Source organism: Lutra lutra, chromosome 3 (assembly GCF_902655055.1).
Source record: "Lutra lutra chromosome 3, mLutLut1.2, whole genome shotgun sequence".
NCBI classification, from domain to species: Eukaryota; Metazoa; Chordata; class Mammalia; order Carnivora; family Mustelidae; genus Lutra; species Lutra lutra.
In genome coordinates, this window is record NC_062280.1 from 190,176,598 (window position 1) to 190,201,705 (window position 25,108).

A 25,108-nucleotide genomic window follows, 5' to 3' on the forward strand; every position below is an offset into this window, starting at 1 on the left:
CCCCCATAAATAAATTCTTTAAAAAAATAGTTCAGGGGTAGAATTTAGTGATCCTTCACTTGCATATAACACTTACATCAAATGCCCTCCTTAATGCCCATCACCCACTTGTCCTTTCCCCCTTTCCCACCCCATCAACCCTCAGTTTGTTTCCTAGAGTTTAGCGTCTCTTATGGCTTGCCTCCCTCTCTATTCTCATCTTATTTTTCCTTTTTGTCCCCTACGTTACTGTTTTGTTTCTTAAATTCCACATATGAATGAAATCGTATGGTATTTGTCTTTTTCTGACTTACTTTGCCTAGCATAACACCGTCTAGTTCTGTCCACATCCTTGCAAATGGCAAGAGTTTATTCTTTTTTAATGACTAATATTCCATAGCGCACGCGCGTACACACACACACACACACACACTCCACATCTACTTATTTCACTCATCTGTTGATGGACATCTAGGTTCTTTCCATAGTTTGGCTATTGTTGATAGTGCTGCTATAAACTTAGGGTGCACGTGCCCCTTCGAACACTGTGTTTGTATCCTTTGGTTAAATACCTAGTCGTGCAGTTGCTGGGTAGGAGGGTAATGGAGGTAAATGGAGGGTAGCTCCATTTTCAACTTTTTGAGGAACCTCTATATTGGGAAGACAGGCTTTTAGAGGGCGCCTGGGTGGCTCAGTGGGTTAAGCCGCTGCCTTCGGCTCAGGTCATGATCTCGGGGTCCTGGGATCGAGTCCCGCATCGGGCTCTCTGCTCAGCAGGGAGCCTGCTTCCCTCTCTTTCTCTCTCTCTGCCTGCCTCTCTGCCTACTTGTGATCTCTCTCAATCTCTGTCAAATAAATAAGTAAAATTTAAAAAAAAAAAAGAAAGAAAAAAGACTAGAAGCAAGTAAGTCAAAATACTATTTAGAGTCTCCTCTTCTACTTTTTGATGTATGTTTATTAAAAGAATTTTGGACATATAAATATATACACGTATGTGTGTATGTGTCTTTTGATTTCTTCCCATGTAACCTTCAGTTCCTGTATGTATTGCTAAGATTGGAGAATTTTTAATTTGGATAGATTTTTACCTCAAAGACAATGGCTTAGTGGTCCCTATGTGGCTCACTTGGTTAAGCATCTGCCTTCTGCTCAGGTCATGATCCCAGGGCTGGCGATCAAACCCTCCATTGGGCTCGCTGCTCAGCGGAGGCCTGCTTCTCCCTCTCCCTCTGCTGCTTCCCCTGCTTGTGCTCAGTCGTTCACTCTCTGTCAAATCAATGCCATCCATGTGTATCTATGGGTTAATAAGCTTTTAGCACGTTACATTGTGCTGGGAGTGATTTTTTTGTTGTTGTTGTTGTTTAAAAAGCGATTTAAGACCTAATCTCTGCCTTGTAAGACCTTCTAATCTGGTGGAGGAGATCTTCTCAATTATAACGGACAGAATCTATAAAGCAGTCAGAGTAACATTGCTAGGCAGGATGGAATTAAATACCAAAATTTGCCCTAAGGACTATCAGAGTTCAGATTAAAGGAGATTCATCTGAAGCTGAAGGACCTGGGAAAGACCCTTTGGCAGAAGTGAAACTTAAGGTGCATCTTTAATAGGTAGTACTTGGAGGAAGAAAAAATACACAATAAATGTGGATTTAACTTTACTTTATTCCCACCTTGCTAATGCATTCTTTTTAAAGGATTGCTCAGTGTTCAGTTTCTTTTTTATAGAAAAAACCCCACAGCCACAATACAATAACAGAGTTGTTAGTAATAGGGGCTGAATACTGGGAAATACTGGGAAAGCACAGTAGAGGAGGAGCATTCTGGTCTGAGAGGAGAAGAACCACTTGAGGTTGGAGGGTTGGTGGAAGCGAGGCAAAAATAGTCACAAGGAGAGCCTTGCTTTGAACATGGGAATATTTAGGATCCCTTTGTGAGCCTGGCTGATTTTTCTTACGGGGACACTATTAAAGATATTACAGAGTATATGTATCTGAGTATTTTCTATTAAAATACTGATGTGTAAATCTCTTGGGCACAATATAATTTTTTACTTACTGGAAAATATTGAATTGATAAATGTAACTCTGAACTTTCTAAAACATGACTTAACTGGTTGTATTTTTTTGTCAATTTCATTTAAAGCAATGCTTCTTAAAAATTCATGGCTGAAGAATAGAACTTAGCAATACTCAAAAGTATTTTCCATCTTAGACTTTTGTGGGGGAGGTGGGGTCATAAATGTCCAGGTAGATCTTGGTGCTCTAGTTTTTATGTCTGCCTTGTGAAATAAATTTAAACAGATTGGAAGTGCCTTAAACTGGAAAAATGGAAAACTGTTAGGGAAAGCCATTTCAAAGATATATGAATCCCTTTATCATTTTTAAAAGAATAGTTTCTTTTAGAAATAAGTTACTCTTTTCAGTAGTGAAGGCCTCACCTCAAGCAAAAATAGGTTTAAAACTTTGTACAGTGAGTAGTCTTAAAAATGGAGCATACACCCCAGAAACAAATAATACCTTATATGTTAATTAAAAAAGTGGAGCATATATTTTTAAGTTTTGAGTAGACTTAGAGTTAATGCACATATCAGCTCTTCTAGGAGTAAAAGTAAAAATGGATGAGGATCAAATGTGAGAGTATTTAAATGATTGTCAAGATTTTCTGGCTCGTTGATATTGAACTCTTTAGTTCTGGACTTTAATTTGTGCCTGGTGCTGACCTGATGCTGTGCAGGGACACTCACTGCATCCCTTCATTCAGTTTCTCTAATTATCCCCACTTCCTGGGGAGCTTGTTTAGAACTGGGCATGAGTGCTTGTTAGGAAAATATTGGGTTACTCTGGCTACATGTAACAGGGTAGTTTTTGATATAAGATTTATATGTAGATGAACTGAATAGGGGGCCAACGTTGTTTGCAGGGGTTTTATTTAATCAAATTGGTAGGGAATATCACGGAAGTTATCTGGCTAGACAACAATTAGGCTTGTAATAAATGGAAGTCATGGTTAATATAGTTCCTGAGCTGATACGTTACACTGTTCTTTTTTTAGTGCATTTTCAGAAAGGAGCTCTGACTACCTAAAGGATAAGGGAAACAATCACAAATGCAATTTTGTGTGTATTCACAAATGATGGGAGTTCTCTTTGCTGGGAGCATCAGTAATGCAGAGATTTGTCTCTTCAGGTTCATGTGAAAATGGCCGATGAGGCTGTCTGTGTTGGCCCAGCTCCCACCAGTCAAAGCTACCTCAACATGGATGCCATCATGGAAGCCATTAAGAAAACCAGGGCCCAAGCTGTGAGTCTGAATGAATCTATCTGCTGCAGCTGTTTCATATATAGTGAGCAGAAAGCTAGAGGTTGTATTCAGAAAAAAAAGAAAGAAAAAAAAAAAGGAAAGAATGATTGAAAATGCTGTTGCAGTTAGTTCATGTCACATGAGTTAAATGTGGCCGAATTCGCTACTGGAAATCAAAGGCTTTGTAGCATCTGGCAGTGTTGGTCGCTGATCCTGCAGGTGGCTGTGGGATTCAGCTTTCACACCAGGGAGCAGTTTCAGTTCATTTCCAGATTTGTTAGGGAAAAAAAAAAAGACGAAATCCCAATTAGTTTTGAGTATTAACCCTTTCAGTGCAATAAGGACATTAAAAAGAATCTGTGTGATAAATAGGATCCAAAAGATTCTTGTTTAAATTGTTTTAATCATTTAAAAATTACATATACGTGGTTGCTCTTCCAGAAATAAAAACTATGCAATTGGTAATTATTTTAGTTTGATAATGTCAGTAGAGTACACTTAACATACATGGAGATAGCAGTAATTCTTCCCCATCTCCAGTTCTGTTTGAATGGGGTGGAATCCGGGGAAAAAACTGGTTTCTGACATCAGGAATTGTGTTCTCTTGTTGCTGTGTGTGTGTGTGTGTGTGTGTGCGTTTTAGATCAGAGACCTAATTACATATAATGTTGCAAACTACGCAGAGTTATCTCTGAAATTGGTTGAAAACAGCCAACACCAGCAATTAGCCTGGAGTGCTTCAATTAGTGTTCACATATCTTGTGAAAGAAATGTTTTAGTAAGGTACATGTTTAAATAAATAACTGAATTCATGAACCCATATTATAGATGTTTACAGTTTATTATCATAGTTAATGAAGGTAAAACTCTTTAACCCTTGAAGATAGCTTGTCAGAATACAGTCTTTCGTTAAATGTCTCTATAAAATGCATTTGGTGGAGTGAAATTTTCCTGTGACGCAACTGCTTAAATTTTGTACCAGGTTCCTAAAGCTTAGTTCAGCATTTAAAAATCTCAGATGTGTAGCTACTTCTAGATTATGATATTGGCTCCTTGGAAATTTGGCTTTCCTTACAGCAGAATTGTTTTCCTGGAAGTATGTCCAATTTTGACTGATAATAGAGGGCTAAATTTGTTCAGCCAGTGTGATAGACCAGGATGATAGAACTTCTGTGATAGCAACATGGCTTGTGAGAGAGGATGGCATAAAGTGGTTGTGAATGGTTAAGTGGGCCAAGGAGGGAAAGAAGAGTACATGTTAGCAGAAAGAAATTCAGTATGTAAAGAAAACGTAAACGAGATTTCAACTTTAGTTTTGACAAAAACTGCTCATTGGGTGGTTGGAGTGTGTTCGTGTTAGGAATAAAATATGTTAGTTGGCTTAGCCAGGTTTTTGGAAAGCAGCATTTCCCAGGACGGTAAAGAAAGAGGAATTAGGAGTGTTTAATCTGTCTCACAAATGGTTTCTTTTAACCTTATTCTTTGACCCTCTAGCCATTAGAAAATTTTCCGCGCTTGTGACCGAAATTAGCCTCAGAAAAAGTAGGGAGAGTTCAGGTTGTGTTGAAATAGATGTATGTAGGTAGACGGACTGATTTGTAGGTCCTGATTTGTGGTCCTGATTATGATCGGGACAAAGGTAGTGTACTGCAAGTGAGTTATTATATAGGCAGTTTCTTGGAATTTGGATCCGTACTCAGGAATGTGTGTTGAAGCTGTCAGTATGTAAGAGAAGGAACCTGACTCCAGGCCCTTGAAATATAAACACATGAATGTACTCTCTGTGTTGTTTATAAAAGTTTTGTGATAATGGTAAAATTGAAAGTGCTTTTTGTTTTCATTTCTAAGGTACATCCAGGTTATGGATTCCTTTCCGAAAACAAAGAATTTGCCAAATATCTGGTAAGCGTGTAATGAACCAGAGTCTGTAAACTTGTATTTCAGGAAGCAGTATAATGGTGTTGCTTTTGTAAATGTGGGTAGTAATGGATTACAGGTTTTTAAAAATTTTTTATTTACTTGAGAGCGAGAGAATGAGTTGGGGGGGAGGGTGGTGGACAGTGGGAGAGGGAGAAGCAGACTCCCCCTGAGCAGGGAGCCTAACAAGATGCTCATCCAGGACCCTGGGATCATGACCTGGGCTGAAGGCAGAGGCTTAACCCACTGAGCCCCCCCACCCACGTGCCCGTGAGTTACAGAATTGTAATTGACTTGTCAGTTCTCTGAAAATTATTTGTGAAAAGTGAAGAGTTTTTCTTCTGTAACCAGGTATTGGTTTGAAGAATAAAAGTGGAAAAGTTATAAAATCATCTTTATACCTAATGAATGACACCAAGTTTGTTATATATTATATGGACGTCTAAAAAATTTAATGCTTGAGTGCCTGGTCAGCTCGGTCGGTTAAGCATTTGCCTTTGGCTTAGGTCGTGATCCCAGAGTCCTGGGATCAAGTTGCGCATTAGGCTCGTTTCTCAGCGGGGAGCCTGCTTCTCCCTCTCCCACTCCCCCTCTTGTGCCCTCTCTTTCTCTGTCAAATATATAAATTAAATCTTTAAAGAATACAAACATAAACATAAAAGTTAGCTCTTCAGTAGCTAACTATGTCAAGGAGTCTGGTGATTTATTATTATACAAGAACGTTATTTCTCTTTTCATTGCATATTGTGGCATTTAAGGTTAAATCTTACTACTTTCTCTATTTTGGGAAAAGATTTATGTATGATCTGAGTCTCTTTTAGATATTACTACCCTGACCAGGTGAGTTGAACTGATTTCCCAGGTGTATTTATAAATACATTCAAGATGGTACTGATACCTTAGTTTTCTGGTGCTAAAATAGGACTTTTTGAATGCTTCGAGGAGCTGATTTCAGTTATCCCAGGTGGTATCTTAATTTATTATTCTAATATGTTATACTTTGTTTCTGTGAAATGCTTGTGTTTTGTTCTTTCACGGATTTAAAATTATTTATGAATGTACTTTTCTAGATGACATTTCCACTTAAAAGCCATAAATTTAATTTGGGCAGTTTTTAAGAACCAAGAGTTCCAGTTTAGAATGATCTGTTTTAACCTATTGAAAGATTAAAAACTAGGGCCTAAAGATTAAACTGAGGCCTACAGAAATTGTGATGTGAGGTGACATACATAGCTAATGGTAACAAGTCTGGAGAGGGCAGATTAGGTAGAAGCAGCCAAAGGTCCAGATTTATCAGATTGTGTGTAGTATAATCACATTTTCCCATTGACATTCTTTTTTGTTACCATCTTGTTCGAAATTTCGGCTGAGCTCTGTCATTATGTCAGAAAGTGATTTGAATATAACATATATGAATGTGCCTGTACAATATAATGTACTAAATTTAAGTTGTAGAGATGAGGCGTCTCTAAACCATGACCCATGGGCCATGCCACCTGTTTTTTGTAAGTTACATTTTATTGGCACGATGTCAAGCTCTTTCATTTATGTGTTGTCTATGGATGCTTTTGCTCTGTAAAGCAGGATGGTGTGGCTATAGCAGAGACCGAATAACCTGCAAAGCCTAAAGTATTTACTGAGTGGCCCTTTTGTAGTAAAAATTTACCAAAACCTGAATATTTGGGTCTCAGAGAAGTTAAAGGACAGGCCATTATGTTCATTCATGAATTCATTTAATCATTAAAAAAATGATTATTTGGTATCTATGTTTAAGGTATCTGAGGAGGATATAAAAATGAATCATATATGTGCCCTGCTCATGAGGAGTTCACAGTCAAGTCAAATAATTCAAGTACACAAATGACTTCAGTTCAGGGAAGAAAATATTACAAAGAAGTTCACATATTCCTTAAATGAAGATTATTTCCATCAGGGGTTTCATGTTAGATGATTGTAGAATATGTGAATGACTGCCTTCCTTTCTCATGAATTTTCTTTCTGATCTCCTCTCCTCCGTTTCCCTTTCAAGTCCAGAATTGTATGCAACTCTGATTTTATCTATGTGGGCTGTGATCTTGGTAACTCACAGAGGTGTTTTGTGCATGACTGTTGATATTTATTTATATTATGGTTTAAGAATGTTGAGAAATAGGAGGGGGTTGTTTAGTAGATTAAGCCTCGGACTCTTAATTTTGGCTGAGGTCATGATCTCTGGCTCCTGAGACTGAGCCCTGCCTCCGGCTCTCAGTCGGAGCCTGCTTAAGAGTCTCTTTCCCTCTCTCTTTCTGCCCCCTCTCCTCCCTTCTCCCTTTGCTGTCACCACTGCCTCTCCTGCCCCTGCCCCCGCATACTTTCTCTCTGTCTCTCAAAAAAAAAAAAAAGAAAAGAAAGTTGAGAAATGTTACCACTAGTATGTTTTGTAGATAGTTTTAACTACATATGTTTTCTTAACATTAGTAGAATTCACATTTTGGACACAGATCTCTGACTTTATTATGTTAAAGTTAAAAATTTTCAGGAGTGTAAAATCTTTTTTTTTTAAGATTTTATTTATTTATTTGACAGACAGCGATCACAAGTAGGCAGAGAGGCAGGCAGAGAGAGAGAGGAGGAAGCAGGCTCCCCGCGGAGCAGAGAGCCCGATGTAGAGCTCGATCCCAGGACCCTGGGATCATGACCTGAGCCGAAGGCAGAGGCTTTAACCCACTGAGCCACCCAGGCGCCCAGGAGTGTAAAATCTTAAAGTTAATTCATCCTCATGTATACGTTGAAAAAGAAGGTTTCCTTCATCTGTGCAACTCTGACCCCAACCCCCATTTAATTCCCTGGAGGCTGCCACTGTACCCTTGCACCCATGTTTATATCCTTCTGGAGGGAGTGTGTGGGTTAGAATTTTGCTGTAGATTGTTATGTAGGGGACTCTTCATTTGCTGAAGTAGGATTTTGTTTATAAGAAAATAAGGGGCACAGAACGTTTCTTGCCTTCCCCCAGGCTCTTAAAAATAGGTGTGGTGAATACCAACCTTCAGATAACACTAGCACCATTCTTATTTTATCTTCCTGACAATTTGTGATGGTAAGTATTACCATCCTCGGTGTTAAGAAGAGAGAATAATCTCAGTAGTAAAGGCTTTGCTTGGTGTCACATGGCTAGTAAATGAGAGTATAGTTTCTAACAAAAGTTAGAAATTCCCAGCTCAGTAAATGTTCCAAACTGCTTCAAAGATGAATTGAAACTAGACCAAGTTATTAGTGTTTTCTGTTTTGTTTTTTGAAATGATAGCTTGGCGGTGCCTGCGTTTGCTCTTGCAGGCTTTTCTCTTTTCGCTCATTCTTTCCCCGCATTGGTGCGCCATATTTAAGGTCTAAAAACAATTATTTTTGTTTTTCTGATCTTTTGCTCTTGGACACCAGTGAAAGTAACTGTCTGCACTTGGATTTGCTGGCTTTATAAGTAAACTTTTTTAAAAAAGAGTTTGTTTATTTATTTGACAGAGAGAGAGACCATGAGAGAGGGAACAGAAGCAGGGGAGTAGGAAAGGGAGAAGCAGGCTTCCTTCTGAGCAGAGAGCCAGATGTGGGGCTTGATCCTGGGACTCCAGGATCGTGACCTGAGCCAAAGGCAGATGCTTAAGGACTGAGCCCCCTGGGAAACCCCCACAGGAGCCCCCTGACTTTATAAGTAAAGTAGGTGAGTGACTGGTAAAGCTGTGGAATGGTCATTGATACCTTTTACTGCTCTATGATGTACTTACTTTGAATTAATTAATCTGGTTTCCATGGATTTAGAGGAAAAAGTTAGTGACTCTTTCCTTCTGACAGTTTTATAATATATTTATAATTGTGACTCTTAAATGTTATGTTCAGGAGCATTTATGAAAATGTATGCAAGTAAGTTCATAAAACCCCTATAACAGAATGCCCTTTGAAATGTTTGAGAATAAGTTTCTTTTCCTGCATGTCAGATTGGAGGTTACTTTCCAGAATATTTGTTGAAGAATTTGAAGATGATGTTGAGTAGAAATGTTCTAACTTGGATACCTGAAAAGGAGAACTCTTCCTTTATTTCTAGGGAGTTTTTTAAGGGCGTAGACAAGGCAAATCACATTTAGGAGTGGGGTTTTTGGTGACTTCAACAGGAAGATTAAGAATATGGGATTTTCTACCCTTTGCTTAAAATTAAAATAGCTTGAATATTATACTCAGGCTTTCCTTTTCTCACTCCTTACTGTCCCCTTGCACTTACTAGCACAGTCTGTAATCAGAGTTAGAATGCTTGCTCTGCCATTTTGTAGCTATATGATCTTGGACAAATTGCTTAATATTTAACTCCAAAGTCTTTTAAGTGTCTTCCGCTCACAGTATGCACGGTATGCACTTCTCCGTCTGACTCCTTATATTGAAAACATGTCTTTTGTAGCCAGCTTGTAGGTGGGTTGTACTTTTAAATCATTCTCCTAATCTGTATCTTTAATTGTAGTGTTTAGTCTATTATGTTTTTTTGGTTTGCCTTATTTTCTTTAGTAACAGCTTTACTGAGATATAATTCCCGTGTCCTAATAGTCACCCTTTTGTGATAAGCAGTTCAGTGTTTTTATTGTCGTGGATTTGTATATCCTCATCAGTATGCAATTTCACTAAGATCTGTTAACATTTAATATATATATATATATTTTAAAAGATTTTATTTATTTATTTGTCAGAGAGAGAGAGAGAGCGAGCACAGGCAGACAGAGCGGCAGGCAGAGGCAGAGGGAGAAGCAGGCTCCCCACAGAACAAGGAGCCCGATGTGGGACTCGATCCCAGGACTCTGGGATCATGACCTGAGCCGAAGGCAGCGGCTTAACCAACTGAGCCACCCAGGCGTCCCAACATTTAATATATTAGTGATGTGACTGGGTTTGTGGCTACCATTCCTGTCTTACTTGGATTATCTTAATTTTTGGAATTCTCTTTAAATTTATCTATGAAGACCTTTTCCATTTTTTAGTTGTTTTTCTAGGTACTGCAGTATGCATCCTTAACTTTTCATGGTCTATTTAGAGTTAATGTTATACCATTTCAGGGGCACCTGGGTGGCTCAGTCAGAAGCGTCTGCCTTCCACTCAGGTCATGCACGATTCCAGAGCCTGGGATGGAGCCCTGCATTGGACTCTCTACTCAGTGGGGAGCCTGCTTCTCCCTCTCCCTCTGCTGTTCCTCCTGCTTGTTCTCTTTTGCTCTCTGTCAAATAAATAATCTTTTTTTTTTTTTTTTAAAGATTTTATTTATTTATTTGACAGAGAGATCACAAGCAGGCAGAGAGGCAGGCAGAGAGAGGAGGAAGCAGGCTCTCTGCTGAGCAGAGAGCCCGATGCGGGGCTCGATCCCAGGACTCTGAGATCATGACCTGAGCCGAAGGCAGCGGCTTAACCCACTGAGCCACCCAGGCGCCCCCAAATAAATAATCTTTAAAAAAATATATCATACCATTTTAGGTAAAATGTAGAAATGTTAATATTGTATAATTCCCAGTCGCTGTCTTCTGTCAGCATTCTCTGTGCTACTGTTGTCATGTGTATTTATTACATCAGCATATATTACACATTCCATCAGGAAAATGTCATAATTTTTACTTTAAACATGTTTGAGAACATTTCCTTCATTAATGACCCAAATATCAGCCTCTTGAAATTAAGATTGATTTCTGTGTTGCTCTATTTTTAGGGTATCTTGAAGAAATTATGATGTTTTATTTTTGTCCTTTATTATGTACATATTTAATTGTGGTATATCATATATAACATAGAATTACCTGTTTCATCATTTTAAAAAAATATGGAATGCTTCATGAATTTGCATGAATTTGCATCCTTGTGCTGGGGCCATGCTAATAGTCTTCTCTCTCCTCCCAATTTTAGTATATATGGGACCCTTTTCACCATTTAAAAAAAGAAATTTGAGGAGTGCCTGGGTGGCTCTGTCGGTTAAGCGTCTGCCTTCAGCTCAGGTCATGATCCTGGGGTCCTGGGATCGAGCCCCGCATCGGGCTCCTTGTTTAGTGCAGAGCCTGCTTCTCCCTTTCCTTCTGACCCTCACTCCCCATCCCCCGCTCTGTCTCAAATAAATAAATAAATAAATAAATAAATAAATATCTTTAAAAATTAAAAAAAAAAAAAAAAGAAATTGAGAGAGGGAGAGTGAGTGAGTACCTTAACTGAGGGTGGGGAGGGGCAGAGGGAGAGGGGGAGAGAGAATCCCAAGCGTGCTCCCTGCTGCTGTGCATGGACCTGAGATTATTACCTGAGCCAGAATCACTAGCTTGACACTCAGCTGACTGAGCCACCCAGGTGCCCCCTTGTTCACCATTTTTTAAGTGCACAGTTCAGTGGCATTAAGTACCTTGACAGTGTGCATCTATCACTACTGTAAGTTTTTCATTATCCCAAACTGAAACTTTGTTCCCATTAAACAGTAATTCTCTATTATTCCCACCCATACCCGTGCCCGCCCCCGCCCCCCCCAGGTCTGTTTTACTTTGTGTTTATGAATTTGCCTCTTCTGGGTAGTAACTTTTATAAGTGGAGTCATAGAATATTGTACCTTCTGTGTCTGGCTTGTTTGAGTGAGCATAATGTCCTCAGGCTTCATCCACGTTGTAGCGTGGGTCAGAATCTCATTGCTTTCTAAGTCGGATAAAGCCCATGGTATGGCTCTGTCACATTTTTATCTGCCATCTTTTGATTGTCACCCAACTTGTACATGACTTAGAATGCTGAAATCATCCATTTTAATTCTTTTGTATCACTGAAGCTCTTAGTAGTACTTGTAACTATTCAGTAGGTGACAGAAGTTGCTGAATAAAACTTGGAATCCTGAAAATAAATATAGAAAGGGCACATTGAGAAACATCCCTGTGTTTTTAGGTTGTAATGCTATTTTTAACCTCTTAAAGTTGAATTTCATATATTTATTTGTATATAACCCCTAAGCTTTGAAATCAGTAGGAAAGATTTTTTTGTTGTTGTTGTTCTAGTGAAAGTAATAGATTGAAGATTTTGTCAGATGCAATGTAATACATTAATTATCACTGTTACATATAGTGATTCTTATTCCCTCAGATACATTCTAAAATTAAGCTTTTTAAGTGCATCCTTTCTAAAATGGGCAAAGAGGCAGAAATAATGAGATGATTACTAGGGTTTTGTTTTTGGACTGGACCTTATCTAAAGATACTGTTACAGAGTTCTTGAGGCACTGTATTGGAACAGAGTGTGATCTGCTAATTTGCCAACGAAAGAGTATTCTGTTCTTGTGTATGTGTAATTCCCAGCATACTTATGGCATGTTTGTTTGAGTCCTTGAGTGTGCACATGTATGTATTTTCTTAGCTTTTTATTTAGTTCTTCACATGCTCATTGTTTCATTCTTAGCTCCCCAAATTTGAGAAATGCTGTGCCAGAAGGTAGAAAAGGTAGTAACAAAAAATCTGAGTAGGTGACCTTTAAGCTGAGATACCATGGGAGAAGAGCATTCTAGTCAAAAAAGCAAGATTTCTTTGAGGACCCTTCCCTTCCCTGCTTTGGCATTCTTTTCGGGCCTTATAACTATGTGTCATGTCAAGGACCTTTATTCATCTCTGAATTCGTGTTGTTTACCACTTAACTTACTAGTTATAAATAATTCTTTGCCAATTTAAATTATTTTTTAAAGATTTTATTTTATTTTATTTTTTTACAGAGAAGAGATACAGTGAGAGATGGAACACGAACGGGGAGTAGGAGAGAGGGAGAACAGGCTTCCCTCAGAGCAGGGAGACTGATGTGGGGCTCGAACCCTGAGATCATGACCTAAGGCTGAAGGCAGATGCTTAACTACTGAGCCACCCAGGCTCCCCTCTTTGCTGATTTTAATGGAATTATTTATGTATATTTCCAAATATGAGACAAACTAGGAAAGAGGCTAATCTCCTTGCTGCTCACACCAAGCTCATTTGAAATACAGATTTACTTTTAGAAATAACAAATATTTATTAGAATCTAATTCTTATTTATTTTATATGAAAAAATCTTATATTGGATATATATATATATATATATATATATATATATATATATATATGACTGTTAGTATAATATGGCTTTGTCTTCTATACATATTAATGGTAAATTACTTTTGCAATCTTCATGCTTTGTAGTTAAAACTTGGGCCTGTAATTTATGGTCGAAGTATATATAGACTGTTGATTTTATAATTATTCCTGCTATTACTGTTGTTTATCATGCCATTTAAAAGCAAAAGCAATTTATTTATTTTTTTTTTAAAAAGATTTTATTTATTTATTTGACAGAAATCACAAGTAAGCAGAGAGGCAGGCAGAGAGAGAGGAGGAAGCAGGCTCCCTGCTGAGCAGAGAGCCCGATGCGGGGCTCGAACCCAGGACCTGGGATCATGACCTGAGCCGAAGGCAGCGGCTTAACCCACTGAGCCACTCAGGCGCCCCAAAAGCAATTTATTTTTTAAAACTTATTTTTTTAGAGAGAGAGGGAGGCACGAGCTGGGGGAGGGTATTGAGGGAGAGAGAGAAACTCAAGCAGACTCCCTGCATAGTGTGGAACCCCATGCAGGACTCAATCTCATGACCCTTACATCATGACCTGAGCAGAAACTGAGAATCAGACACTTAACTGACTAAGCCACGTAGGTTCCCCAAAGCAAGAGCAATTTTATTTATTTATTTATTTATTTTTTAAAAGATTTTTATTTATTTGACAGAGATCACAAGTAGGCAGAGAGGCAGAGAGAGAGAGGAAGGAAACAGGCTCCCTGCTGAGCAGAGAGCCCGATGCGGGGCTCTACCCTAGGACCCTGGGATCATGATTTGAGCCGAAGGCAGAAGCTTTAACCCACTGAGCCACCCAGGTGCCCCAGCAAAAGCAATTTTGAAAGTGAATGGTAGGGAAAGATGAAATAAGGAGTCTTGATCAAGTAAGAGTATAGGCAACAAGATTGATTGTGACCATGGTATAAATGGATGAGATTTCTACCAATGGATGAAATTTCTACCCTTCGTAGACTGTTAACTTGTTTTGAGTAGTTAGTGTGTGTCAGGAGCTATGCCAAGCACTCTACATGTACTAGCTCCATTTGCTTTTTTTTTTTAAATTTTTGAATTAAATTTTTTTTCTACTTTTTTTTAGAGAGGGAGCATCTTAACTAGGCTCCATACCTGGTGTGGAGCTGGATGCAGGGCTTGATCTTACAACCCTGAGATCATAACTTGTGCTAAAATCAAGAGTCAGACACTTAATAGACCGAGCCACTCAGGCACCCCTCCATTATTATTATTATTATTTTTTTGTAACTGCCCTGTAGGTAGATAGCTGTTTTAGCTTTATAGGTATAGGAAGTAAAAGGAAGGTGAGTGCTCAAGTTGCTCAAGTTGCTCAAGGTCATACAGCTATTAGTACCAGGGCCAAGACTGGAATGCCGGCTCACCTACAGTCCTGTAGTGGTCTGACTGCTCGTGGGCTGTGCTCCCTTTGAAGGAGAGAATGTACAGCTTGTTGCAGAACAACAAATAAAACCATAAATTGTTTTCAGTTTTTTCCTTCACCTGTAATTATTTTTTTTCCCTGTAAGGCCATAATTTTATAATTATTATAACAAGTTAAGCCTCTTGGTATCTTCAGCTTGTAAAACATTGTCAGACCTAAAGGGACTCTATGAAGAGTTGTCTGTAAAAGTTCGGGTTTCTTCCCTGAAAGCTAGAATTGGGAAAAGGAAGCAGATGAAACAAGAGGAAAAGCACAGAAAGGAAGGAGAACAGTGGAAAGCAGTAATGGTGGTTTGTAGTAGAGTCTGCTGTCTGTGGCAGCTACAGCAGCCCCAAGAGCACATGTGGTGGAGGACTCACTTTCCAGATCCCTTGACCAGTCTAGTTTTAATGAATAGGGTGTAGGGGCAGTAGTAGCCTTAACAGGATTTGGTAGAAGTTAAAAACAGTAATGGAGATAATGAGCTGCAGATAGTAAAGATAGGAAATAAGAAATAAGAAGAGCTAGAAGATAAAACAGTTCTCTGAGGTGCCAAAAAAGTGACCAGTAATGCAGAAATTCATACCCTTTAGAAGGTGGACAAATGTGTTTCTCCCTTGAGCAAATTACTTGGATCATTGTACATTTTCTTTAAGATAAAAGAAAGTCGGAGCTACTGGACTCGTGATGCATAGGCAGGTGTACTTCCCTTTTTTTTTTTTTTTTTTTTAAAGATTTTATTTATTTATTTGACAGAGATCACAAGTAGGCAGAGAGGCAGACGGGGCGGGGGGGGGCGGGGGAAAGCAGACTCCCTGTTGAGCAGAGAGCCCGATACAGGGCTCAATCCCAGGACCCTGGGATCATGACCTGATCAGAAGGCAGAGGCTTTAACCCCCTGAGCCACCCAGGCACCCCTAGGCAGATGTACTTCTGAAGGACCTTGCTAAATGGGACTCTGATAGCAGGAGGGGGAGGATTTGCGTTCCTAGTGAGCTAATGATTCTGTTTTTGGGGGATTGTCAGATAATATGAAAAGTGTTTCATATGTGCTTTTTCTTTGCTCTTTATATGCTCTGGTGATATCATTACCTTTAATTTATACATGAAGGAACTGAATCAAAATAATTTTCCTGGAGTGCCTGGATGGTTCAGTTGGTTAAGCATCTGATTCTTGGTTTCGGCTCAGGTCATGCACTATCTCAGGGTCATGAGGTCAAGCCTTGCCTTGGGCTCTGTGCTGAGTGGGGAGTCTGCTTGAGATTCTCTCTCTCTCGAATAAACAAAATCTTTAAAAAAAAATGGTGGGTGGGGGGTGGCACCTAGGGAGCTCAGTCAAGGTTAAGCTCAGGTCGCTATCTGAGGGGCCTGGGATGGAGCCCTGTGTCTGGCTCCCTGCTAAGTAGGGAGACTGCTGTACCTCTCCCTCTGCTCCTTCCCCCACTCATGGTCACTCTATCCCAAAATTAAAAAAAAAAAATTTTTTTTTTCCTAATCACGTGCTGGTAGGTGATCAGTCCTTTTGATGTCTATTCTTTTCAAGCTCTTGTAAAAAGCTGGTTTAACTGCATACATTGTATGGAAAACCAAAATTTACTCAGAATCAATGAAGGAAAAATATTGCTTTAATGTTTATGGTATTGTGATTAATCTCGGGGGGTGCTTTAGAATCTGGCATACTTTTTAGGTCATCAGAGAATGATAAAATTATATTAAAACATAAATATTACAAGTGCTTACTTATCATTTTCTTTAGAAAAATGTCACATAGTAACTGAAAATAGCAAATTAATGTATTAATGATACCGTCATTCCATTGCCCATTACTTTGAAATTTTAATTTTTAAAGTAAGCTCTGGATCCAACATGGGGCTCGAACTCATGAGCCCAAGATCAAGAGCCAGTACCTCCTACTGACTGAGCCAGCCTGGCACCCCTGAAAAATCATATTTATTTGAAAAGTTAATAATAGATACTAGATATCTGTTTGCATTTCATTTTAGTTTTTCCTGTTGTAAATTGCAGATGATATTTTGGTGAGTTAGGCTAATATTTTGAGTGCCAATAAACGAGGCCCTGCTCATGTAAAGCAAGTATTTTATTTTGTGACCTAAAGCATTAGTTTATAGGATGATTTCTTTTTCTTGACAAACTTCTAAACTTTTCAGAGTTTTGCCAAGTCCCTGGTGAGCTTTAGATCACTAAGCCCAAATTTGTTGACTGATTAATGACGAAACCAATAATTGAGTACGTTGTTGGTCTTCCTCTTTTTTCTTTTCTTTTTTTTTTTCTTTTCTTTCCTTTCCTTTCCTTTCCTTTCCTTTTTCCTTTTCCTTTTCCTTTTCCCTTCCTTCTTTTCTTTTTTCTCTTTTCTTTTCATTCCTTTTGTTTTTAGATAACCAGAGATTTTATTTTGGCTCTTAGGAAATTATTTGAAGTCAGGGTGGCTTTGAAGCAGGTCACCGAAATCTTAACCAAAGCCGACCATGTTGACAGTCACGTTTTGCACAATATTTTTAGTTGAGGAAGGGTAGAAATTTTGTGTTTGTCTTAGCTTTTCAGTCTCTGAGGTATTAAAAGTGGTGACAGGGCTGCTCTGTTACTGTTTTGCAGCTCGCTCCTTTAATTGATGTTGAATTGTGGCTTTCCGTGAGCACAGGGTTAAGTAAAAGGGCTGCAGTCATCCAGCGAGCAGTTTCCTTTAATGTGCTCATTAGTGGTGGCAAGTCCAGGTTTCAGCACATGCCAGTAATTTACATTTCATTGCTGAGTGGCTGCCCTTGTTCAAGAGTTGTTTCTAAGCCCGATGAATATATATTGGGAATAAACAGAGTAGAAGAATTGAAAGCCAAATACCCTGCCAGGCCTTTCAGTGGGTTCTGAAGCTTCCAGTGGATCTCTGATTAGCAATGCATGAAGCAGGCTGAAAATGCAAAGATGAGGCCTACAAAAGTTGTTCCAGGTAGGCTAGCCCCTTAAATCCCCTTTTTGTGACCACCTTTCCATTTCATCTTCCCCAGATTCTTCTCTCAAGGCAGACTTTCTGTTAAAATGAAAATACTCTGTTAGGCCTAGGAAGGGAACAATAGAGGATCAACCTGGTTCCTTTACCCCTTCTAACTATTAAGGGAAGTCCGATTGTTATGCAATGAATCCACAGAAGCGAAGGGCTTGATCGGCTTTACAGCTCCTAGGGACCCCATTATTGTGATTGGGATCTCTGTGGTGATTCCTTCTGGGATTCATTTTTCCCTCTCTGCCTGATTGGTACCAGCTTGTTCTGGCTTTTGAAAGCTTGCATAGATCATTAAAGGGTAATCTGGAGGCGGTGGTCAGTGTTCCTGGACGCAGCGACAGACTAGTGTTAATGTTGTCTTTGAAACTGGGGTGTTGGGGAAGATCTAGAAGTTTTCTTTTTGTAGAAAATTTTGATATTTTATAAAAGCATTTTTAGAACTCAGCATTTTATTACAGGTTACTTTGTGCACAGAGGAAACACTAGCCTAGCTATCTTTAGAAGATTAAAAATATGCTGCTAATTCTTTCTCCATTTTAAGTTTACTTTCATATATATGGAAATCTGAGTTTCAAGAACGTGGGTATTAATATTGCCAGTTGTTTGTGCGTTTGATCATCTGGTGTCTGTTTATCTACTTGCTTATTTTTGTGCTGCTTTCCAAAACATTGAATTTAAGAAGTTTTGTTCACAATTCATGGTTAGAATCAAAAGTGAATGAATTTATGACTGACTGCAGTATTAAAAGACATTGAAAAACATGAGTACTCAAAGTCAGATTATTATTATTTTATGGTAAATTCAAGTTGGATGTGATTTAGCTTTTGGATCACTTAAACTTGAAGGTACGTTAGCCACAGTTTATTAAATCTTTTAGTTTTTATTAGCTAGAGTTTTAATAGAGGAGCAACATGGTTTTGAAATCTTTTATATGTATGAAGGTGAAGATGAGAATCTTGAGAATATTAACTTAATAATGTTCTGATCAGTACTTGAAGCCTTTGCAAAAATGTAGCAATAAATTTACCTTCTAGATGACTACTATTCTTTCTGGATACTTGCCAGCTAAAATCCCATGGGATTAAGTTCTGGAAAATCACTTGCAAATTTGTGGAGGATATCAGTGACTTTGAATATTTAACTGTCAAAACTGTCATCTACGTGTGTTCTTTCTGTGCATTGGGTAAAAAAATTAGAAGTTTGTCAGCCAGTTAGAATTAAAGGTGACATCTGCTTTTAATTGGTGTTTTATTTTCTTCCAAGTCAGTAAAAATTCAGTAAGACATGAATTATCAAATTTTGCAATGCTAAGCAACTTGTCAAGTGACAGTAAGCACTACCTTGAGCACTTGTACAGATGGGAAGTGTTAAAATGTTGATTAATCGTCCCAGTTCTGATTATGGTTTTAGAAGGCGGCTAAAGCTTGTGTAACCATTGCCAGCTTTCTAGTGTCAGAATAGCATTCATTTGTTAATTTTGTAGGTTTTTTTCAATTACTGGCAAATTGCCTCTTGTGTAATGAGCGTGTAAATAGTTCTAGTGATACTTGGTTAGTAGACTTAGGGCCAGATAAAGAAATGTAGAATTCCCTGTTTCTCAGGTCCATTATTTATTTAGTGAACACTTTAGTTCAATTCTTTTTAGTAAAAAAGAAATTGAAAAAAAAATTTAAAAGTGAGCTGTAAGATGGTATTCTTTTACACACACTCATGATGTGTTGAGAAGGGTGCTGTATCTGTTTGAATCTTGGCAAAGGAAGCCTTGCCTGGCCCCCTTTAGAAAAAGAAAATCGATTATTTCTGTTTTACCATTTCCAGACCATTTTAAGATACAAAACATAAAGAAATCAGTTCCTTCAAGAAGAGCATGTAAAACTAGCTCAAGACTTCAGACATTCTCAGAGCTAAAAAAAGACCCAAGAAAATATTCCCATCATACTGATTACATTTTAATATTCTTGTTACTGAAAATTTGCGCATGGTACTAAGTGGTCTCTTTTTATAAAGTGTGTCTTTAAAAATTTCACTGTGAAGGAGATATATTTTTACTGCTGTTAGATAAAAGGGGAGTTTCTCCTTTTCTTATTTGAAAAGATCTGCATTGTAGTGGTAGAAAATCTGTTTTAAACGTGGTTAGGACTTGAAGCAACATTTCTTAGATTAGGTTTTTAATATTACCAGACTTAAGTTATATTTAGGTCTTGTTTTTTGTTGTCCACTTCTGAATATCTGATAAATGTTTAATGTAGTGATATAGTCTTCCTACCAGAAAACATAGGGTTATTTAATTTGATTCATAAAATTTTCCTGTTCAGTTAGCTTGGATAGTGTGTAGATTTTATTTCAACTTAAAAAGTAGACAAGATGCTTATGTAAATTCACTTAATAGTTTTTGTTGATAAGTCTCCTCTTAAACCCAGGAGCCAAGTTTAGCAGTTCTGACATATTTTTAGAAAATAATTGAGAAATAGAAAATGTAGATTTTATTTAGCTCAACTATATAAAACTTTCTGATGCCTGATAACTTCAGGATTCATTGCCCCTGTACATTTTCCAAATTACTTGCTTTTCAATGCATAAGGCTTTAATTTACCTCCTACTGACACCCCCCAAATGGGTTTTTCAGAATTTTGAGAGGGCACTACTATAGTTGCTCTTAGAGCATAGTTTGGGTTGCTGGCCCAGACTCTCCTAAGATGCCCCAAATCTAAAAGGATGGGAGCTTCTGGCAACATCTACTGGGCAAATGTTTTCAGATATTTTCTTAGCTACAGAATTACTGTTTTCTGCAGTACTCTTTGAATCCTGTTTTAATGCCTGTTTAAGTAACTTAGACATAAGATTTAACAGCATTTTTTTTTTGCTGTTAACTTAGATTTTTGTCTGTATGATCTTTTTCTTTACCTTGAATTTTGCAGAATAATAATGAAGTTAAATATTTGTACCTTGAACTAATTAATTGCTTCTGTAAATAACTGATTTTATAAAGTAGAATTTATATGCTGATAAAAAGTACTTTATTTTTTGAAGTTTAAGTTCTGTCAGTTAATGTACAGGGCGGTATTGGTTTCTGGAGTAGAATTCAGTGATTCATCGAGTGCATGCTCATCATAACACGGGGCCTCCTTTATAGCCATCCCCCACCTAGCCCATCCCCCACGCACCAGAAACTACTGTTGAGTAATAACATCTCAAGTGCATTCTCTTAGAGATGCTCAGTGACTTTGTGTCTGTTTATGCTTGCTGTGTTTTTAAGGAATAAGAGAAACCCGTTTGGTATCTGTATTTTATTGAAAAGAACCTATAGCTGGTATTTGCATTGGGGCAATAATTTACTTTTTTGGCTCCAAATGCTCTTATGATCTTTTAGGAAACGGAGAATCTTGATAGACTTGGCTGCTTAATCATTTCTGTGTTTTCAGTTCAGTTTGGTCTCTAATACTTGACTTGTTTTTTTAATATTCTTGCTGCTCTTTGCTGGTAGCACACGGTTCCTGTTGTTTAAATTACCCAGCTTTCTTTATCATGTGATCCTGTCACTCTATTGACAATTGATTGGATCAGGGATTAGTGTATGACCCAAAGGCAGTGCTCTATGGAGGGGTCATAGCTTCGGGGTGTGTGTGGGGGGGCGGGGTGGGGTAGGGGTGGGCGTTGATTTGGATGTATGTGTGGTGGGACTCTTAGGTAGGGGTGGGGTGCTGAGAGGATTGTGACACTTGAACTGAAATAACCAGATGAGAAGGAGCAAGCAATGTGAAGATCCAGAGCAAACCCTCTCCATGCAGAGGGAATGGCAGGTATAAATGCACTGAGGCAGGAATGAGATGAGCGTGTGGCTTGAGAGAAAGAAGCCGGTGCGGCAGGAGAGTAATGAATGAGGAGGCATGTAGTACAGTTTGGAAAGGTAGGCTCAGGGCAGATCAGTTGGGATTTTCGTTTTGTGGCATTAGGAAGCCACTGGGGGAATTAAAGTATGTGCTGACTTAATGTGATGTACTCTTTTATTACTATTAGAGTGCATATCAAATTAAAGAGTAAGGTGATTAACAACTGTTATGATAATATAAGTGGGAAAATGTGAGTTCCATACTGAGTATGACAAGAAACAGGGTCCTCGGAGTAGGTGAAGTCTCACACCTGCCCGCGGCAGACGCTTTCAGGACACAGCTCTGTGAAAACAGCTATCTGCTAGTTTATACTTTGCAAATCATGGACTTTTCAGTAAGCCCCACTCTTACCAGCAAAAGTTAATCTTATACCAAGAATCATTCCTCTTCCCACAATGGCTTGTTTCCCCAAGTCCAGATTGTTCAGTCTTTGAAAAATACTCTAGTTAGACCGCTCATGGGAACCTTTGACCCTTAAGTCCCAAGAGCACTTAGCGGCTAGGTGTGGATACAAAGGGAATATGTGGCATTCCAGTTTAAGGTAGCCATTTGAAGTTCTGTATCCTTTGATATCTTCCCACCAGTGTTAATTACTGATATGCTTCTTTGTCTCTGTGTCTGGCTAGTGGGTAATTGTTATACCATGTAGACACGCTTTAATAAATGCTTGTAAATGTCAGGTGTGCATGTGTGCAGGCGCTCTCCCATTGTAGTGGAGAGTTTGCCTGTCCAGCATCCTCTCTGCCGTGGGTGATAGTTAAGCCAGTTATGATCACGTCATCTTCCCTGACAAGTACTGATTCAGGGATGAGTCAGTGAAGGCTTGAGCCAGTTTGGGTCAATGAAACATGAGAAGCTTTTCTGAGATTCCTTAGGAGAGAAAACTTTCTCATTCTAAGCTTTAGCATCAGTGTGTCTCTCTCCTTTCTCCCTCTCTCCCCTTTTTCCTCCCACACATTTTGTGACGAGCTGCCAGGCATATTGTCACTGTGAGGGTAGCTAGGAGAATGGGGGATAGATACAAGAGAATGGCAGAGAAATCAAGAACTGTGAGATGTACTTTTAGAAGGATTTCTGTCTTAAGAGTTTGGTGGGGTGTGTGTTGGGGGAGGGGAGAGTTGGGATGTTTCATGGGTTAACAGCATTTTGTGCTTTAACACATATTTATTGAAAAGTATTCCTATCTCACTATGTTAGATACTGAGGAACTAATTTAAAAAAATAGGGTACAGAACTTGCTTTTCCAGGAAATTTATTTATGGGTATTGGCTTTTGATTTAAGACTGTCTATTTTTTGCTTTGGATTTAGGGACTGAGAAAACACTCTCTTATTAATATTTAGTGAAAATTGGAAAAAAAACAGAGCTTAAAGAATTAACCCTTAATTATTAGGGAACCAGTCTTAGGACTGTGAGTTGCTTTAATGATGTTGCCAGGCAGTCAGAACTATCTGCGTATCATGCATGGGTGTGTTGAGAGATCTAAGAGTTAGAAGATAGGTAGGCTTGAGGAAAGTATCAGAAACAGATGAGCCAGCTGTCAGCTCTTCCTTCTCTTTTTTCTTCTTTCTTTACAATCTTTCTGCGTGCTTGTCGACTTTAATCCTCTGCTTCTCTGCTCACATGGCCCGGTGTAACATGTCAGAATCATAGCCCCTGAGTTTAGGTGAAAAGAGGAAAGCTGTGTTTTTCTTTTCTGTCCTTGTTCCTAGCTTTGAAAGGGACTATGATAGATACAGTTTGGGTTAGCTGCTTTTTGCTCTAATCGTCTGTGTTCAGGGAGCAAGATCATAGCATTCAGAAGGGCTGTGGCTGAGGGGTCTTTTGCTGTGGTTGGGAAAAGGACAGTTCAGGAAGGTTGTGAGCTGGCTAACTCTGCCACAGACATCTGTTATACCCCCTAATTACAGGGCAGTGTGAGAACTTCCGCCATCAGAGTGTATCTAGTGTAGGTGCTACTTGGAAGTAGTAGTTAATTCTGGTAGGTTTGGGATTGGGATAGTTGGAGGGAAGATTGTCAAACTTTATATATAAGGGGTGTGTGTGTGTGTGTGTGTTCGAAAGGCTTAGTGAAGAAGAGTATTTCGTATGTGTATAGCTACTGGTTTCCTCCTGAGGAACTGACACCTATCGTAAAAGCTCTATGCCCCTATAAAGCTCTGTTTCATGACTGTAGCTTCTTTTGGAGTTAGGAAGTATACATGTGAAGAAAATCGCAGATTTTTTGAGCCAGGAGAAACTTAGAACTTAACTAATTTGGTGGTTCGGCATGTATCTTTTGATGCGGTGGATGCTGGTGAATACAAAGATGGCAAAGGTTTACTCCCCTCATGAAGAGATGTGTGGGGGGGGTGTTCATCAGAGAGTCCTAGATGGCCACAGGGAAGTCAGATGAAGAGGTTACTTTTGACTGGGGAGGAGTGTCTAGGGAAGCCTCCTGAAGAAGGCGGCATTTCAACTAGGTTTTGAAGACAGCATTTAGGTAGAGAAGATGGTAGAGGAAAAGCATGGACATACAAAAGGGGGAAGGATATTTCAGGAGGGGGATTGATTTTCTTGGCTCTCCCTTCGAAATGAATTTGGAATCTGACCACTTCTCACCACTCCCAGCGCTACCGTCTATTCTGGTCCCCCGCATCTCTCATCCGCATCATTGCACTAGCTTCCGACTTGCTCTCCAGGTTTCCCTCCTTACCTCCCTCGGGGGGATTCTCAAACCCCTGTCAGAATGCTCTGTCAACATGTAAGTCAGATATCCAAGCATTTCTTGGCTAAAAACCAAGCTGCAAAATACCTTTATTTGCTTCCAATTTCATTCAGAATCAGAGCCAAAGACCTTCAAGACACCCACCACCCTGCACTGTTCTGACCTAAAAATTTTATATTCTTTCTCACTCCCTTTGTTTTAGCTTTTTTTTTTAATACTCTTTTTTGAGATACAAGATATACTTGCAACCTCAGAGCATTTTCACTTGCTAGTTTCTTTAGTGAACACTGCGCCTCCAGATAGCTCTTCTTCTTCTTCTTCTCCTTCTTTTTTTTTAAGATTTTATTTATTTATTTGACAGACCGAGATCACAAGTAGGCAGAGAGGCAGGCAGAGAGAGAGAGGAGGAAGCAGGCTCCCTGATGAGCAGAGAGCCCGATGTAGGGCTCGATCCCAGGACCCTGAGATCATGACCTGAGCCAAGGGCAGAGGCTTTAACCCACTGAGCCACCCAGGCGCCCCAGATAGCTGTTCTTTAGGCCATTCTCCGAAGTCGTTTTCTCAAAGAGCTACCCTGACTAGCCTAATAGAAATTGCAGGTCACCGTTCTCCCACCACCTTATGCTCTTAATTCCCATTTCTTAATTTATTTTTCTCTGAAGTATGTATTGCTGCCTGATATGTATTTAGTAACCTACACAACCACAGGAGTTGTTTATTTCTTTTGATACTTTATTTCCTCCTTGCCTTAACTATATCTGACTCATATATTTGTTTAATGAGCA

The 25,108-nt window shown here is 39.0% G+C and overlaps 1 protein-coding gene and 1 pseudogene across 1 annotated transcript in view; one reads left to right on the plus strand and one right to left on the minus strand.

Moving 5' to 3' along the window:
- The window catches only part of PCCA (propionyl-CoA carboxylase subunit alpha), a 405,781-nt gene that overhangs the window by 65,413 nt on the left and 315,260 nt on the right, over nt 1–25,108 (plus strand). Inside the window, exons 5-6 of the mRNA XM_047720325.1 lie at nt 3,165–3,278; nt 5,127–5,180. Of these exons, the coding sequence (XP_047576281.1) occupies nt 3,165–3,278; nt 5,127–5,180 (168 nt within the window). The remainder of the gene's footprint in view (nt 1–3,164; nt 3,279–5,126; nt 5,181–25,108) is intronic.
- On the minus strand, nt 11,008–11,120 carry LOC125096640 (uncharacterized; annotated as a pseudogene).